Raw genomic sequence first — 19,288 nt, forward strand, 5'->3', positions numbered from 1 at the left:
TAGTCTACTAATCCACCTTTTTGTTGCTAAATTAGATATATTTAATAATGATAAATATGAGAATAGTCAAAATAACAAGTATTTTATATTCTAATTAAAAATAAGCTTAAATTTAAGTTTTAAAAATAACAAATTTTCAACTTTCAAATATATGATTTTTTTTACTTCTCTCAACTTCGACCTATTAATTTACCAATAGTCTTATTAGTTAGTTTATATATATATATATATATATATATATATATATATATATATATATATATATATTGGTTAACTCAAACACTTAAACTTAGAGATATTCAAGATTCGTTCTGTCCCAAAATTTAATCTATAGACATATTTTGTCGAATTTAAATTTTTATTTTTTATAAGTTGTAATTTTTGAATCAGGTTCGAATTTTACTTTGGACCATTCGTCTCACGCTAAAATTATTTTATATATATATATATATATATATATATATATATATATATATATATAAAAGTTAAGTAACGTTATATTATATTTTTATAATTTAATTAATATTTATATATTATATCATATTTTTTGTTTTAAAATAATTTATTTTGATATAAATACGATATAATATTTGTTAAATTTATTTTTTAAAAATAAAATTTTATTATTTTAACATATAAAATTTACAAATTATAGATACGAATGTTTCATTAGATTAACCCGGTTTAATTTGGTGTTTTTTTTTTAAGTCATTTCGAATCGGGTCAAAATAGATTTGTTGTCCTTTTAAAATTGGATCTGGATCTATTTAAATCTAATCGGACAACTCATAAACACTCCAATTAAACCTATGAAAATATACTATAGAGCGATGATAAATTACAATGAACCACCAACAAAAAATAAAACATAAACTCATAAGTCATAATTAGAAGAAGACAATAATATTGAAGATTAAGAAATTCAAGATAGTAAAAGCTTTTTGTTTTTGAAAAACAAAAAACATATGGTGAAAATTCAGATGCAGTCGACTTCACGTGAAGTTGATAACTGAGAATCGTTAGATGAAAATTTAGTTAAATCAGTCAAATCATCTAAAAACTCTTAGTTATCAACTTTACGTAAAGTCAAGTGCACATGAATTTTCACCAAAACATATACATATAGCATATATATAGTTTAAGGATTTGGATCCTCTAAAGTTTGAATTTCACTTTAGAGAGTAAAGTGTGATCTCTCACCATTAATTTTATAGGTGTGACTAATAATAAATATGAAAGAGAAACTATTCAAGAATAGAAGATCATACTTTACTCTCTAAAGTGAAATTCAAACTTTAGAGAATTCAAATCCATAGTTTAATTCTCACATGATATTGACTGCCATATGGGTTTTCATAAACTACGCTCTGGGGATACGGTGGACAGTAGTAGCCGGGAGCATAAGACCACGGCGGCAACCAATCATTTTTTTCTTCTTTTTTGTCTTCCTTAATTTCTTCAACCTTTATGATTTGTGCAACGTTGAATTTCTTTCTCAAAGCCTTGGCCAAACAAACTGGATCCACCCCATTTCCAATGACCACCAATTCATCTTTATCTGCCCCTTCTAACCCTAATGAACTCACACCTGCATGCACGCACAATATTCTTTTGAAACCACAAATATTTTTCTCACTATATATAAATTTATTTGAGCATTAATTATTATTAGGATAAAGTATATTTTCTTTAAAAGTTCGTTTAAAATTTTAAAAATATTCTTAAATTTAATTTAATTTTAATTTTAGTTTATTTTAAAAATTTTCGATTTATATCAAATATACCATGATGACTTGATTTTTAAAAATTTTTTTAATCAATTGAATAACAATTTTACAAAAATAACCATCAACACAAATAAATAAGAGATATTTGTCATGCATTATTATTAGATTAGTTCTAATTTTTTTAAAAAATTTAACTATAAAAAATATATTTGATATAAATAAAAAATTTCTAAAACAAAATAAAATTTAAAAACATTTTTAACAAACTTCAAAAATAAAATATACTTTAACCTTATTATTAAATATATATAAATAACGGTGAGCTTTAATTATTTATTAATAACATTATTTTTATTATTTATATATGTAGGTCATCATTGATTAATTAATATAAATAAAATAACAAATACATATATAAGTTCATTTGGCTTGAATTTTTATTTTTAGAATTCACCTTAGGATTTAATAAAAGAAAGTGAGAAAATAATAATGAAAAATAAAAATTATTATTTTTATTATAATCTTTTATATATAAAACTCTAAAAATAAAAATTATTTAAAATAAAATAAAAAATGCAAAAATGCAAACTAAACAAGATTTAAATACCCGGTTCAACCGCCGCAACTTTGAGGATCTTGCTTTTGCATTTACCACAAGTAGAAGTAGCCCTTCTGCATTTGTTATTGCATGAAACCTTTATAACAATCTTTTGCTGCACCAATTGAAATTCAAGTTCAACAATAATATTAATTAGTAATATATAAAATTAAATTTCCATGTAACAAGAACATATATGTTAATTAATTCAATCCTTTCATATAATCATTAATTATATTAATCATAACTAATCTTACCTTCTTCATACTTGCAATGAATGAAGACCGAATTCTACAAGTGATGAGAAGAACCTAGCTATAGCTAGCTGGAAATTTTTCCTTTTTTAAAAAAATTTAAGTGCTTAATTGAATTGTGATATTGAGAATGTGGTTGGCATTTTGGTGTATTATTTATAGAGAATAGTCAAATTAATTAGCATGGACTATTGTACATAGTACCTAGTACGTTGTTCTATTAGCTGACTCAAAGGTAAAAGCCAAACCCTGTTAAGATTTAAGAACCACTAGAATAATTATTAATTAAGGATGTTGAAAAATCAGACTCATTTGTATTCTTCTTGCATTGACCATATTGACCCTAGCCAAGCAACAACCTATGCTTCAACCATATTTAGGTATATTCATTTTGTTTAACGAAATATTATTAAATTTAACGTTTTTTTTTTGTTTTCTATGGTATCCTCTAATTCGACAGGTCAAAACTAATCCGTCGTAGATCTGAGTTCTATTTAAGAATCTGCCGCGCCAATAGGTTGCTGCATGCACAAGTAGACGAGATTCCCCGACAGTTGCTTAAGTGACCACTCAACTAACCTAAGTTAGTTAATTCTAACGTTTTTATTATAGTAAAATTTAACTACAAAATTTAATATAGTATAAAGACTTAATTAAACAAAAAATATAAAAATTTAATTAAAAAATTGATAAGCCTGAGTAACTCTTTTCATGCAAGTTAACCTAAATATTTTATGGAGATTATTGCTAAATAATAATTCTGCAGGGTTTTTTTTTTGTCTTGAATAATTATACAGTTTTATACTTTAGTTAAGCTCTATGTTAGGCTTCAATGTATTATTGGGCTTTACGCCTATGATTAGTATTCATTTTGGGCCATGTCAAATTATTAGGCTGAAACCACCAATTAAACAAAAATTATGAATAAAGTGTTGTATTTCTTTTTGTTCCCGTTTCCCCTCAATTTATTTCTGCTCATCACACAATTCATAATATAAAAAAGTTCAATTATTTTATTATGATATATTTAATAAATTTATTGAAAAAAATAATTATTTTGATTTCTTAAAAGAAAATGATTGTGTGATGCTCTTGTGCCCTATAGTTGTTGTAGAAACTAGAAAGCACTAGATAAAACCAATGTGCAAAAAGTGGCCTTAAATTTGGCATAACTAAAATCAACTTCAAAATCTTGTGGGGTCACTAAGACCAACATGATTGATTCATTGCTTTTAACGAAAACATGAAACTTTAACTAAGAATTGAAATCACTTTTTGGCTCCTATGCATGCTTCCTTAGTGCTTAAACATCCTACATAGCACTTGCATATATAGTTTGATATCATATGGTATAACATTATGTTATAACTTATTTACACCCATAATCTAAGCCCTTCATCTAATTGACTCCTTTTACTTGCACACAACTTTTGACAAAGTCTAAAGTATAAACCATGTAAAACATATAGAGTCTTAAAGAAGAAGTAAATAAAAATATGGAGTCCATTTGATGAACTCTCATTATTTACTCATTGATTATTTTTCTTAAGAGATTTTTTTTTCTATTTACAAAACTTAATCAATTTCACAATTTGCCCCTATTTAAAATTGGCTTGATTACTCTATAAATTTTTATAATTTCACTAAATTTGTTATTAGATTTTTATAGTTTAAAAGTTTATAACGGAATTTCTATATTAGATCAAAATATTAGGGCCAGTTTTTGATGATTTTTTGTTAAAAATATTATTTTTTAAAAATATTTATTTTTTGTGTTTAATATAAGATGAATTACAATTTATAAAATATTTTTAAATTATTTTTTTATAAAAAATAACAACAAATAAAAATTTATTCTAGTATAAATTATTTTCAAACTATAAAAAAAACTAATTAAAAATTTAACAAGACTATCAAAATAATTAAACCTTTAAAATTCTACTAACCATTGCTACATAATAAAAGCATCAACCTTTGAAAGTCCAAATTCAGGTGCAGTCGACTTCACGTGAAGTTGATAGTCGAGAGCCGTTAGATAAAAATTTAGTCAAATCAGTCAGATGATCATCTAACGGCTCTCAGTTATCAACTTCATATGAAGTCGACTGCACTTGAGTTTCCACCATAAATAATACATGACTCAACTTTAGCTCAAGTACACCAACCTAGAAAAACATTATTCATTGTCCCAACTATTACTTTATTTAAAAAGCTTCTCTCCCTCTCTGAGTTCCCTAATTGATCCATCACCTCAATTTGGAATAAACAATCATCTTAGTATATATAATCTTCATCAACACAATTCATTTTTTCCTCATCATCACTTTGGCTCATTGGAGTGACCTTTTTCAAGTTTCTTTTATAATCCATTCCAATATGCTAGCCCTTCCACCACCCCCTTCAAAACAACAAATAATAAGGAATCAAAGTTCCTTAGAATCACTTGAAAACAATAGGCCAAATAAAAAACTATGGCAACCAAGAAGTCAAAGGACAAAACCAGTTATATGGTGTTTTGCAGGGTTATGTCTCATATTCAGCCTTCTACTAATCTTCTTTGGAATTGTTATATTGATATTCTACTTAGCAATCAAACCAAGAAACCCCACATTTGATATTCCAAATGCAAGCCTCAATGTTGTGTACTATGACTCAACACAATACTTGAATGGTGACTTCATTCTCCTTGCAAATTTCTCAAACCCCAACAAGAGAATTGATGTAAAGTTTGAGTCTTTGGACATTGAACTCTTCTTCTCCAACCGGCTCATATCGAATCGGACGATGAATCCTTTCATGCAGAAGCCAAAGGAGACAAGGCTGCAAACTGTGAACTTGATTTCCAAGTTGGTTTTTCTGCCTCAAGATGTTGGTGTGAAGCTTCAAAGGCAAGTTGAGAGCAACAAAGTAAGCTACTATGTAAGAGGGACATTTAAGGTGAAGTTCAACATTGGTTTGATCCATTTATCTTATTGGTTGAATAGCATATGTGAGATTGAGATGACAGGTCCACCAGCTGGTGTTCTAGTTTCAAGACAATGCATAACTTCAAGGAGATGATTGAAGATGCAGAACATGGTGCAAATCTCTCTGTATCTTCTTGTGTTCATTGATTTCTTAATGCTCTATTTTAATTTGCATCTCATGGTATATACAAGTGTGAAAAAGAATGGTATGATTAGATCATTTTTCGGTAAACAATTTGTAGATATTTCTTTTAAGTATTTATTGAGTTTAGAGCATGTTTTGCAGATTAGTACTAAATTTAAACTTTTCTTTTGTGCATGTAAAAGAGAAGAGAGAAAAATTACAAGATATTATTTTATTTTTATTATTTATTTTTCTTAATGGGATTGGTGTAACTCCAACAATGCCTGCTAAAGCAAGCATTGAATTTTTATTTTATTTTATTTCAATACAATGGTCTTTTTTTTTTGTTATTAGTTATTGATTAGGATTCTTTAAATTATAAACTTTATTGGGGTCAACATTGCCTACCAATATATCATGTCTTAATCTAGAATCTTCAAAGCAAGCACTTAACATTAGTTTAATCACTTATAATTAGCTGAGACTCCAATAAAGCATATGAAAAAGTAGTATTAGCTTTAGAGGAATATTCTAATATCCTTGGCCACCAAAAAACATTTCTTTTTGAACATTACTTTTGGTTGGCACTTACCACCACCTAAAATGTTTTTTAGCCATCAAAATTATATGATGAATTCTTTGAAGCTAAGCAATCATAAAGTCATAACATGTGCTTACAGAAACTCATTGGTAGTACAATCCTTCCATTTGATTTTCTTTCTTCCAAAAAAGGAAAAAAGAAAAAGGAAAAAGAAAGTGGCTGCTAATAAAGTTTTGGTACTACTATTGTTTGAACATACATAATGTTCAAATTCAATCATCCTAACATTTTATAATGCATACTACTTCTATTCCTAGTTATTGTAATCACATTTTACTTGTTTAGATTTCAAATTTTCACATGAAAATGTGGCACTTTATTGTTCTGAGAGGTAGATCATCACATTGGCCATTACAATCAGCTCCTATAAATATATAAACTTTGAAATTTATAACATATGTATGTATGTATCCAAAAAATAAAACATGTTAATCAGAAGAAAAAGGCTTAAGTAGCAGCATCATACACATTCCAAATCAATCTCCAATCTCCACTTTGAAGGCTAACTAATACTTGTAGCCCTTTACAAACAAGCTCTCAGAAGCCAAACCAGTTCCACTTCCACCACCATACTTGCCGAGAGTAGCCTCCGAATTCGCCTTGCACCGAGCCAAGAACGCCGCTTGGGCTTTCGTGATGTTGTCCTTCTTTCCGGCCCATGTTTTGAGTGTGCTTTGCTGCAGTGCTCTTCCAAATGAGAATGACAGAGTCCATGGCTTCAGCACCTCCAACTTGTTCATTGCATCAAGGTTCAATGTAGCCTCCTCTTCACTTTGTCCACCAGACAAGAACACAATCCCTGGTACTGCCGATGGGACGGTTCTGCGCAGTGCAGTGACTGTGTGCTCAGCAATCACTGCTGGGGGAACCTGCTCATCAGCAAATGAGTGAAATGTTCTTGTTAGTTATTCATGGAGGACTGTGTTTTTTGAATAATTATCAAGAATAACAAGGCATAGAGGATATTAGACCCTGTTTGACAATGAAAATAGACACTAATACATTTGTTTTGTATTTTCATTTTTTGTTTTTATCTTCATTATTTTTTGAATTTTATGAGAAAAGAAGAGAAAATAGGAAGTGTAAATCGAAAATAGGAGATAAAAACGCAAATTAAATGCACCCGAGATACAAACCTGTTTGAAAAGCAAATTTATATTAAATGTCTCTTTTTTCAATATTTTTGTATTTTCTGTCTTGAGACGCTTATTAAGCACAATGATAGAGACACTTTTAACTCTCAAGACTCTAACAAATACCAAGACTAAAAAGAAAGTAACTAATCTCTTCTTTCCTTTGTTTATAGCAAACTAACTCCCTAACTAACCAATGATCCTTAAACTACTATTCTAAGTGGTAATTACTAATTACTCTTGCAAGTCCATTTTGGTCTTTTGCAATCATTTTGAAGATTATTACCTTTGGGCTATCAGAGCCAGGGGTAACCATGTTGGGCTTGAGGAGGGTTCCCTCAAGAAGAACATGATGATCATTGAGTGCCTTGTAAACAGCAGCAAGAACAGTTTCAGTAACAGCAGCACACTTAGCTATGTCATGATTCCCATCAGTCAGAATCTCAGGCTCAACAATGGGGACAAGCCCATTCTCCTGACAAATTATGGCGTAGCGAGCCAATCCCTGCGCATTCTGCTGGATGGACAGCTCAGAAGGCTCGGTTGGGCCTATCTTCAGCACGGCGCGCCACTTGGCAAATCGTGCTCCGGCCTTGTAGTATTGCTGGCACCTATGTTGCACAATACAAGCATTCAAGACAACACATAAATACATCAATTTCGTAAAAATATAGTACTATTTTGGATCAAATACTTATAGTAAATTTATCAATAGTGATTTTGAATATAGCATATAATAGAGGTTCAAAAAGTTACTCACGTATATAAGTATAGAATACAATACAATACGCATACGGCATACATGAGAGAAAAATTGAAGTATTTGTGGATCATAAGCCGGCGCACCTTGCACCAAGAGAGTCAAAGCCTTGAGTGGTGGTTTCGCCATTTGTTCCGGCCAATTCCACAACACCCTTGTCCACCTTGATGCCTGGGATGACATTGTTCTCTTGGAGGACCTCAACAAAAGGCTTTCCATCAGAAGTCTTTTGGTAGAGAGTCTCCTCGAAGAGGATGACGCCGGAGAGGTATGGGAGGGCATTGGGGGAGGTGAAGAGGAGCTCGCGCAGCGCTTGGCGGTTGGCCTCAATGTTCTCAACATTGATGCTTGCAAGCCGCTTGCCAATGGTGCCTGTGCTCTCATCTGCTGCCAAGATTCCCTTCCCTGGTGTGGCTATGTACTTGGCATTCTTGATAAGCTCATCTAGTATATCATAAAACAAACCATTTGGAATCCAAGTATATATATAAACTTGAAGAAGCTTGATTCAAGTTGAAGAAACTTCTTAACAGAAATGAGGATACTGTGTTACATTTTTTGGATAGACAAAAACATACAGTTTATACAGTATATGGTATAAAAACATTGTATAATTTGTTACCTGCATACTTTCCAACAAAGGCAGACATTGTTACAATGTTTTCAAGCTTCCAAATTGTTTATTTTGGATGGCGGGAAAACAGATAACAAACGACAGCACAAAAATTGAGTTAAACAAACTACCATGTTATATAGATAAGTCTCTCAAAGGAATATACCAATAGGAATCATGAAAAATAGCATAGGTGTCAAGTGATTAGCCTAACGAAGGTTATCACACTTGGATAGACCAACGTGTGATTCCTCTGTCTGTCACGTGGCAGCTCATCCCTTTTTTCAATATATTTTTATTATTTATATTTATTTTGTTCACCCTATATATTATGTTAGGGGACAGACCAGACAAACAAATATTTTGTGGAAACCTCTCACCCTTGATCCTCTTGGACTTGGTTGGTTCTTTTTTCTTCTGGATATCAAACTTTTTTGCATGAAATGCAAAAGCTAAGATATTATATGTGGATTGTTTGCATGATTGGGTATCAACCACATTATTTATCTTTTTTCTCCTTGTCTTTTTTCAGAATCAAGTACCTCAATCATGTAACATGCATCATCAACATGCAATTTACATTATCCTCATATATATCTTCTTCATTGTGATTCATAAAACAGAAAATTTGTAGACACAATACACAATATCCTAACCAAATCTCGGCGTCGCATGAATAATTAGAATTAGAGAATATATATTAAAGAATCTGTATATTCATTTCTATATATAGATATAAAATATCTCTGAGATGGAAAATATATCCGAGAAAGAATATAAGATCAAACTATAAAGAACAATTTTCTCTTATAAGGTACACAAAATTTGTGAAAGAAAAAAAAAGAAAGAAGGAAGGATATGATCAAAATTGATATAAAGATGAAACTCAGTACCAATTAAAAGTATAATTCAGCAAATTTCAACCTCCTCTTTTTTTTCTTTTTCTTCTTTTTCAAGTTAAAGTCTCATGAGTAATTATCAATCAAAAAATATCTTGTGGATATTAAGAAGGGGCCACAACTTGCATGTCATCATCATCTGTTCCAAAATACCTATCCCCAAACTCTCCCATGCCAGGTATAACGCGGAAATCTTCATTCAAACCGATGTCAATCTCAGACGTCACGATTTTTATTCTTGGAAAGCTTTTGCAGACCACATGAACACCTTGAGGTGCCTGGCAAGAACAGAACAAAATTTTAAATCATCACTATGATATTTTCAAGATAAGAAAGACGCAAGATAACTAAAGAAAATGACAATATCGATAACTTACTGATATGAGATTGAGAAATATAATATTGGACTCTGGTACGCCCTTTCTTAATAGTAAAGAAATCGCTTGAACGGCTGAATTACCTAAAAGATGAAGCTATTCTAATGTCAATAATGTGAAATATTTATGAATGAATTATGATCAACTATACCAACAAAAATGATGGCAAAAATGTACCTGTGCCCAAGATAGGATCCAAGAGTAACACATGCCTATCTGAGATATCATTCGGCAACTTTTCATATATTAGCTGTTTGTTCAATAATCAAAGGATAAAAGGTTAGTTATCATAAAATGAGAGAAACAAAGTCATGCAGTACAAGAATATGTGCAGACCTGTTGACCGTTGTCTCCTTCTCTATGAATAAGAATCTTCCCAATCTTGATACCTTTGCAGCATGCGCGTAAAGCATTCTCCATACTCTCCCCACTGAAATTAGTTATTAAAGGTATTCAATATGAGGAAATAGTGATTTTCTAAGCAAAAGATTTTATTTATGAAGAAACATCCTTAGATCATAAGTTCATATCAAACGGAGAAAAGAGGGAAAAAACAAACTAGTCCCTTGGAACATAATAGAGGAATGAGAAATAGATTTGCATAATAATTTCAAGGAAACTAGTACCATTACATGCAATGTAAACAAGGTTGATTAATAGAAAAAAATTTTAGTCAATACTTGGAATCAATGACTTTATATTTGGAATAGAATGATACCTCCTGATGATGGAGATGCCGCACAACCTCTTACAAAAATCCACACCACTGTATACAGACCCTGCATTAATGGAGTTACCATTAAGAGATTCAGACATGAAAGAACTAATTTTGTAAAGATTACAAGAGCTAAGGCTAACCAAATAACAGGCACAAAAGTTGTTCTTTTAAAAATAGTAATTTCTGCGATTAAAATCATCGAAAGTAGAACATGACTCTCAACTAGGATAAAATTAAAAAAAAAAGAAGCTTACCAGTAGGAGTGATTACTTGTTTTTCTGTAAATGGCAGATGCCCTAGGCCATGTTCTACAACCTGGTTAATTAACCGAATCAAACCATGACGAATAATATATAAAGAAAATGTCATACTTATTCCTTGTCTTAGAATAGAATATTCCCATACCAAACGGATCAAACGGTCAGAATAGAATACAAAATCATGCTTTGTTGTCTTAGCATCACGTACGAGGGTATGCATACCCCGCATCTGCATGATAGCAATAAATGTGATGAATATGATTCAAGTTATGAAGCTCTAGCCAAATTGTGGAGATAGATGATAAGAGAAATGTAAATAAATAGCAGGACATACCTGAAAAGTTGACTGAATGACGTATAAATTAGGATATATTTTACACAGATCATGCTGACCAAGTTTTGTTCGAATATGCTGTACAATCAAATCGATGGCCACATGATTATCTCCTCCTCGGGGTATGATTATATCAGCATACTTCTTTGTTGGAAGGATAAAGTCATCGAAAGCCGGCTTCACAAATTTAGAATACTGCATCAAATAAATAACAGACAAGTCAGTTACTAAATCTATAGAGTAGAAGGATTTCAACATCAAATTGACACAAGAAGAATATACCAGCTTGATCAAATACCACAAAAACAAAACATGTCCTTAATGTTTAATTCCGCAAAAACTGAATAATCACGTGTTTCTTAAGCAAGGAACACACATCATAGCTGATAAGCAACGTAAAGTAAAATAAATTTCCAAAGTCTTGCAATGTAGTAAATGTCATAAATCATAAATGCGAGATTGAAGGGTGAAAAGACAGAAGATAAGATATGCTTCATGCTGTTACAACAAGTTCGTTACCTGATCAAGCACTGTTGCAATATCACGAGCCTTCTCGGCAGTATCACGCCTAATTCTTCTTGCTAGCCGAACATCAGCATCTGCACTGAACATTTTTCAATGTAAACTGACAGCGTAACTTAGTAGTACAATAAAGATTCAAGATATATGAGCTTGTAAAGAACTAGCAGAATCACCAACAAAAAATGTTAATAGCAAAAAAACAAAGCTGAAGAAGATATGGTGTCACTGGCATCTGGAAAAGACAAAGAAAAAACATGCATTTTCTCAGAGAATTTGAATATACATTTTCCTATATCATGATCATGATTATGACTTATGAGGAAAAGAATCAAGTCCATGAGATTAAAAGGAAAATGAATATCATAGCAGATTTCATATACTTTAAGGACTGCTACATAAAACATACAATAGAATGAATTAAACAAATCAAAATGGAGTAAATAAAATAAAAAGGACCTGTATCAACAAATATCTTCATATTCATCAATGCCCGAACACGTGGATCATGGAAAATAAGGATCCCTTCCAAAATTATAACATCTGCAGGGTTTACCTGCAAAACGCATTAAGCCAACATAAACTTTAAGATAATGGCTGAAATCTTATTTCAGATAAATTTGCTCTTCTCATGAGGAAAATACAGAAGAAACACATCCTGTGTGATAATGGAAGTCATAAATACACTAATGCATTCAAATACAAACATAAAAAAAATAATCATGTGAGAGTTCTTCTATGCACTAAAAGATTCTATAGCTTGATAACAAAACAATCAAAATTTAAGAGAAAAAAGGGAAGTTCCAAATACCCTTCTCGCCGGAGACACACCGCTCTTGTAACCCTTAAAGTCATACTTTGGAATATTTACTGCTTGACCACGCTTTAACTTGTCCATGACACTTAGCAACTGCTCGGTATCAAAAGCTTCTGATAACATCAACAACATGCATCAGAAATAAAGCAAAGATCCGTCACAAATTTATTAAACAATCCATTTATTAAGATGCTCAATGATTACAATTGAACTGACCAGGATGGTCAAAGTTGTAATCTTGTACTCTTGTAAGTTCCTCCTCAGTCAAATTATGGTAAAATGAATCCTGTTGTAAATTAAATAATCCTTTTATTTATGCTCAGTCATCATCATTAGTACAATAACAAACATCAACCTGAAATAATCTTTTTTAAAAGAAGTAAAAGCATTTTTTGCTTAGAACTAAATGAATAGAGATACTAAAACTAAATAAATAGAAATGGTTGGATTAACAGAGAGCCTATGTTACAATGAAATACAAAAAGTGAATCCAAAAATTATTTGAATATCATATTGTAAACAAGATCAAACATTTATTCTCAACTGATCCACAATAAAATCAATAGGAAGAATTCATCACCTGATTAACAAGTACAACTCGTTGATCATGAAGCTGCTGAATAATCATATCACAAACGGCAGTCTTGCCAGATGCTGCCCCACCAGCAACACCTACAATATACAAAGACAGTAATGAAAATAATTACTGCAATGGATACCAAATAAAAATTTGTAGGAAAAAAATTGAATATATCCAAACTTATGGTTTTGGAATTGAGGAAAACTCTAATGATAACCAACCATGTGAGCTGTGCGGTAGCCAGTAAGATCTACTTTGGAAATGACAAAGTATATGATTTGACACCATTTTGCTAAATTTAAAGCAAAAGAGTACAACTTAGACTAACATATCAAAAAGTGAAGTGATCATTGAATGATATTATGCACCAGGATGATCACTGAGTTCCAAGATCCAACTAATAAGTTGGTGGATTTTATGACTACATTGGCAGCCTGCCATTCAAAAACACACCTATAACGAAAGGTTGTTTATACAAATCATCTTCTGAAGTTGTTGGTTGCTCCATGCTGGCCTTTCTTTGCTCTAGGCAATCCATGTGAAATCCAGAGAAGTGAACCTCAGAGTTAGACCCCATCAAATCTTCAATTGATTTATTGGCAAAGACCTGGAATAGACAATGGATTAAAATCATAGGAAGGGATTAAACAAGAAAATATATTATGTTAATGTATGAAACATGGATGGGAGATAACTTATGGAGTTTGCGTTGCAGCTATCAGAAGCATTAGTCTTGAGAACTTGCAAATGTTGGTGATTGGATCATGCCAACCATTTCCATCATTCTTAAGTTATTTTTTCAAAAAGACTAGACTAGCCACCTTGTTCGGATTAAATTTTTAGATTAATTTCATGAACTTGATAGTATACAGATCATCAAATCGTGTTTTTTTTCTTTTGCTTGTCCAAAAGCGTCATTCTGTTCATTAGCCTTTTAGGAGGCATTTCATCACTGCAGATTGAGATTCTTTAGGGAACAAAGATCACCCATTTTGGTCTTGGTCATGATGTTCAAGCAATCTTTCCAATCAACCTATCCATACACAACACTCTGTTTGATCCATGTCACATTCAACAAGTCTTACCTTAGTTGCCAAAGGCCTATAGCAACCCTCCTCCTTTATCTGGACTTGGACAGTTGGACCTACTATATGAAATGTAGACAGAGTTCTATGATACACAAACACCATAGAGTTAAATTCCTAACCTAAAAGAACAAAGATTTTGTTGTCTAATCATGCCTCCCAGCTATGAAGAAGAACAACAAGACATCGTATGACACATCATGTATCAACATTGAATTGGTCTAGCTTGCAAGCTCATGATGCTTTTTTTTTTTCCAATGCTCTCAAGTTCGAGTATTTGCCCAGGTAACAAAAGAAATGTGTTGGAAGGGGCAACTACGGACCCAAGCCGGATTATACAGTCAACGAAAAACTAACCATCCGATCCAATGGACATTACAATAAGTAGCATCACATAGATTCTGATTCCGAAGAAACAACAAATGGTTCTTATTTCTTAGCATAATATCAGCACTACCATCGCATGAGAATAAACAGAAATCAGAATCAAACTAAAACTAGTTTCAGAACAAAACAGAAATCCAGATCTAATAATTCAATGAATGAACGAACCAATATATAATAATGCTGATCTGGAAAAACAAACGTACCTGGTGAAATCAGAATTGTACAGAGGACGGAGCTGAGGAAAAAGGATGGAAATCCGCGAATGGTACGGTGTGAGATATGAATTGAAGAAGAAGAAGAAGTTGATGATGACGACGATGATGGTGATGATGGTGATGATGGTGATGGTGGTGGTGGTTTGGTGCAGTAGGACCCTACTCTCTACTGCTCTAGTAGTCTCTTCTCTTCGCTTCTCTTCACTACTTTGCCCTTCTTTCTTTTTCCTTAAATATTATTATAATTAATTAATTATTATTTTAATATGTGTATAATAATAACAGTAATAATCAATGAATGATTATGTTATTTTTGGTAGATAATCGATGGATTATATTGTTGACATATATAATTACAGATTTGTGGCCTAATGTTACAGCTAATCTAATCTTACTTATATTACAGCGTGTGCGTGTTTTTACATGCAATGAGCCAATTACAGAAAAGAGGGCCTTAACGTGGGGAAATGTCATTTTTACCCTCTCACGCTTCTTCTCTAATCTCAAGTTAGAGAGAGATGCCCTTGATTGAGGGACGGTGGGGGTGCTAAATTGCCATAACTTGTGCCGCCATTGTCGTTACTAACTTCAACCCAACAAAGCTATGTATGTAAAACACTGAACATATTGTAGTAGCTCAAACTTAGAGAGAGAATCAAACCCAAGATATTTATTTTAACTATGTTATATTGTATGCATATTGAAAATATATAAAATAATGTATATAAATATACATAAATATATAATTATTAATTTGATGATTAATTTTTTATTGTATACATAATATTTTTGTATTTTTAAGAGTTTAGTTAACATATATTTAAAAAAAAACTTAAATTATTATTAATAGAAACATTTGATTTTTTTTTATTCTAATAGATACATAACCAAATTACATTGAAAATTAGAATGTGTTTAGTTCATGTTTTTTTTTTTGATATTTTTATTAGAATTTTCTGGTAAACTTTTTTTATTGTTGTTATTATTTTATTTTTCATTTTATAAAATTTAACAAAAATTAAAATTAAATACATTCTTAAATTTTATAAATTTTCTTAGTTAATAATTTAATATGTATTTTTAGAATTCATATTAACTATTTTTTTTTCTGATTATATACGATATCTAAATTTTATTTAAACATGTGTTGTTGATTAATGAGTTGTTGTATGTATAAAATAAGACAAATTTTAAAATTTTAACACTTATTTAAGAGGATAAATAAGCTAATTATTTAATTAACTCAAATTAATTTTGATATTTCTATTTTAATACACTAAAAATTGATTTATTATCGATAAAAATTAAATTTTTTTTGGTTTGTACCAGGGTATCCATCAGGCCGGAAGCCCAATGACTAATCCCTCGAGTACTGCAGAGGCACACAAAGTGAGCAACCCTCCCAAGCAAGCAAGCTCCATTCCCATCTTCCAGTGAGTAAAAAATAAATTGATTAGTGGACCAACCCATTTGGTTATTAACTAAATCTTTCTAATATAATAACGAGTCGATTAATTAAGATGATAGTTTTTTTTTTTTTTTCATAATCAATAAAGCATGAATCCCATTAATCCATCAATTATTATAGATAAGGAGGTGTGGGCCAGACAAGTGGGTATGTAGTTAGTGTGTCTGTGTTGGGTTCAGTATAAAATAACGCTGGTTGTGGGCCACATGCACCGAAGTTACTAATTAGATTCCGCAGATCCACGTCGGCACTGAATCACATGTGGGCCCTCCCATCTGAATTCTGAATTCTGATTGCACACTTCTACGGCATGTCGTTTCGTGTTTGTCTCCCACCACTATCTCCAATAGCAGTCCTCCACGTGTACCACTGAATTCATTCATTCATTTCTTGAGAATTGAAAATTGTTGAAACCAAGAGTATTCCCTCGTTGGGATATGAAATTTTTTTTAATTAAATCAAAAAGGTTTAGTTTATATATGTCCCTCTAAATTTATTCTTAGTATAAACTTTTAAATATTTTTATTTAATACATATAAAATAAATATATTAAAATTTTAAATTTTTTATATTTTTAACAAACAAAATTTTAATTTGTAAATTTAATATATTCTCTTAAGATATATGTTAGATAAATTCATAAATAAATTATTCTTTGTTGGCTTTTGATTATTAGAGTGAAACATTAGAATAAAATATTGGTGTACTAATTTTTTGTCAATGATATCGTTCTTATGGGAGAGTCAATGAAAGATTTAAATAAGATGTTGAATTTATGGAGAGAAGCTTTAGAAGTGTATGGTTTGCGCATAAGCCGTAGCAAGACGGAATATATGGAATGTAAGTTCAGTTTGAGAAGAAAAAATCCTAATATAGAAGTGAAGATTGGAGAAAACATATTACCAAAACTTAAAGTTGTAAGTATCTTGACTACATCATAGGATAATGGAGGGATTAAACACGATATAAATCATAGGATCCAAGCAGGTTTGTCAAAATGGCGGAGTGCATCTGGTTTTATATGCGACAAAAAAGTGCCTTTAAAATTTAAAGGTAAATTCTATTACACTGCTATAGGACCGGCTATACTTTATGGTACGGAGTGTTGGCAGTCAAAGGGGAGCACGAACATAAGTTGAGTGTAGCAGAGATGAAGATGTTGAGATTGATGAGTGGTCATATGCGATTGGATAAAATAAGGAACGAAGATATAAGGGAGAGAGTTGGAGTAGTACCCATTGTGAAAAAGATGGTTGAATCGCGTCTCAAGTAGTTTAGACATGTGAGAAAAAGACCGACAGAACACCCAATCAGGAGGTGGATGAGATGGAAGATAGACAATGGGTGAAAGGCAGAGGAAGACCTAAGAAGACTATCTATGAAATGGTCATAAAATTTACATTTAAACGGTATCTCTGTAGACATAATACAGAATTTGATTCATATAGTCGACCCTATCTAATGGGACAAAGCTTTGTTATTGTTGTTATAAATGCACCTGTTTTAGGTAAAATGTTTGGTAGATAAATGAATATTTGTTTAAAAGTGTTTTATAATCTTTTAAGTTTAAGAGTTATTTAATTAAATTATAGAAACAAATAAGTTGGAGATAAAATTATTACGATTTTTTTATTCTAACTTATGAATTTTTTATAATGAAAAATATGCTTGCAAAAATTCGCTAAAGTTAATATGAATTACAAAAGATATTAAATTTGAGATTATATTTTAATGTAAGAATTTAAATAGTACATATATCATGAAATTATGATGTTATGAACTCTTTCTATTTAGTTTTAAGATTAAGTTGTTCTCTTAAATTTAATTGATTCTAAAATAGAAAGTGTTTTTTTTTATTCTTGAATTTAATTTTCTTAAACCCATATATAGTAAATATTGTAACCTTTTGTTTAAGAGAGAAATAATATAATTATAATACAAGTCATTAAACTTATAAAATTGTGTTATTAAGTATTAAGTCGAATATCAATCAACCATTATAAATCTTTATTCAATATTTGTAAGATATAACATTTTCTTTAAAATTTGAGATAATTCTAAATCACCAAATTAGTGAGGCTTTAAATGTACAAAAGCTCATCAACTCTTAATATTGAACCTAAAGAAATAGCAAAGAAAATCCCTAAGAAGCTTTAGCTTGCACTAAATAATTTGACTATTGCCATAGAAAAGAGAAAGGTGGAGCTAAGTATATTATTATTAACTGAATATTTTGAGTTTCAAAAGGGAAATGTGAGAATCTAGATGAAAATGAATAATGAGTAAGATAGCGATGTATATAAGATTAGGGCAATAGAGGAATATGCAAAGAGAAATGCATCATGAGAGTCACCTGAAGGGGTCCTCCATTAAATGATAGAAAGTGATCATATTGAAAGACAACAGTGCCTTTCTTAAGGGAAAGTGGCAACTAAAAGAAGAAAACATCCTAATAAACTATTAAACTAAGCTGCTTTTACTTTCGCATAAACTAAGGTGAGATAATGTGATGGTGATGAGGGTTTTGAAGGCTCAAATTGCTTTTGGACATTGAAGGGTCAAGTTTGAGCCCAACAAAAAACAAGCTCCTAACATATTGGGCCTATAACAAAGCGGGCCTAATGTTAAAGCTTAGTAGGACTTAGGATATACTAGTGGCTAAGTTCTTTTTTTTTTGGACGTGTAAGTTCTTTTAAGTCTTGTTGGATTCACAAACCCTAAAAATAAATTGTCTTAGTTGGTTGGTACAATATTTTTTTGTGTTTCATTGAGAGAGCATGGCAGAAGAAAAAACCCAATAAACTGTAAAAGAAAACACCCAGACCAAGTCCAAAAAAAAAAAAAAAAAAAATC

At 31.0% G+C, this 19,288-nt stretch overlaps 4 protein-coding genes across 4 annotated transcripts; 1 reads left to right on the forward strand and 3 right to left on the reverse strand.

Moving 5' to 3' along the window:
• Positions 1-801: 801 nt before the first annotated feature.
• LOC130941899 (heavy metal-associated isoprenylated plant protein 47-like) lies at positions 802-2,821 on the reverse strand. The gene is made up of 3 exons (XM_057870537.1): positions 2,583-2,821; positions 2,335-2,440; positions 802-1,588 (listed from the first exon to the last, which is right to left on the reverse strand). Exons 1-3 carry the CDS (start codon positions 2,589-2,591, stop codon positions 1,305-1,307), a joined length of 399 nt encoding a protein of 132 aa, XP_057726520.1. The 5' UTR covers positions 2,592-2,821; the 3' UTR covers positions 802-1,304.
• A 1,939-nt stretch (positions 2,822-4,760) lies between these two features.
• Positions 4,761-6,046, forward strand: LOC130941806 (uncharacterized protein At1g08160-like). The gene has a single exon (XM_057870404.1). The coding sequence runs from the start codon at positions 4,956-4,958 to the stop codon at positions 5,637-5,639; it is 684 nt and encodes a 227-aa protein (XP_057726387.1). The 5' UTR covers positions 4,761-4,955; the 3' UTR covers positions 5,640-6,046.
• Positions 6,047-6,563: 517 nt separating this feature from the next.
• Positions 6,564-8,986, reverse strand: LOC130940916 (fructose-bisphosphate aldolase, cytoplasmic isozyme 1). The gene is made up of 4 exons (XM_057869201.1): positions 8,786-8,986; positions 8,250-8,607; positions 7,690-8,014; positions 6,564-7,139 (listed from the first exon to the last, which is right to left on the reverse strand). Exons 1-4 carry the CDS (start codon positions 8,811-8,813, stop codon positions 6,777-6,779), a joined length of 1,074 nt encoding a protein of 357 aa, XP_057725184.1. The 5' UTR covers positions 8,814-8,986; the 3' UTR covers positions 6,564-6,776.
• A 180-nt stretch (positions 8,987-9,166) lies between these two features.
• LOC130940915 (uridine kinase-like protein 3) lies at positions 9,167-15,266 on the reverse strand. Its single transcript, XM_057869199.1, has 15 exons — positions 14,956-15,266; positions 13,734-13,887; positions 13,281-13,372; positions 12,917-12,986; positions 12,695-12,813; positions 12,343-12,439; positions 11,884-11,963; positions 11,365-11,559; positions 11,176-11,259; positions 11,025-11,085; positions 10,771-10,831; positions 10,389-10,482; positions 10,230-10,302; positions 10,053-10,135; positions 9,167-9,953 (listed from the first exon to the last, which is right to left on the reverse strand). The coding sequence occupies exons 2-15, from the start codon at positions 13,855-13,857 to the stop codon at positions 9,780-9,782; spliced, it is 1,407 nt and encodes a 468-aa protein (XP_057725182.1). The 5' UTR covers positions 13,858-13,887; positions 14,956-15,266; the 3' UTR covers positions 9,167-9,779.
• Between the last annotated feature and the right edge of the window lie 4,022 nt (positions 15,267-19,288).

The sequence above is a fragment of the Arachis stenosperma genome, chromosome 7, assembly GCF_014773155.1.
Source record: "Arachis stenosperma cultivar V10309 chromosome 7, arast.V10309.gnm1.PFL2, whole genome shotgun sequence".
NCBI lineage: Eukaryota > Viridiplantae > Streptophyta > Magnoliopsida > Fabales > Fabaceae > Arachis > Arachis stenosperma.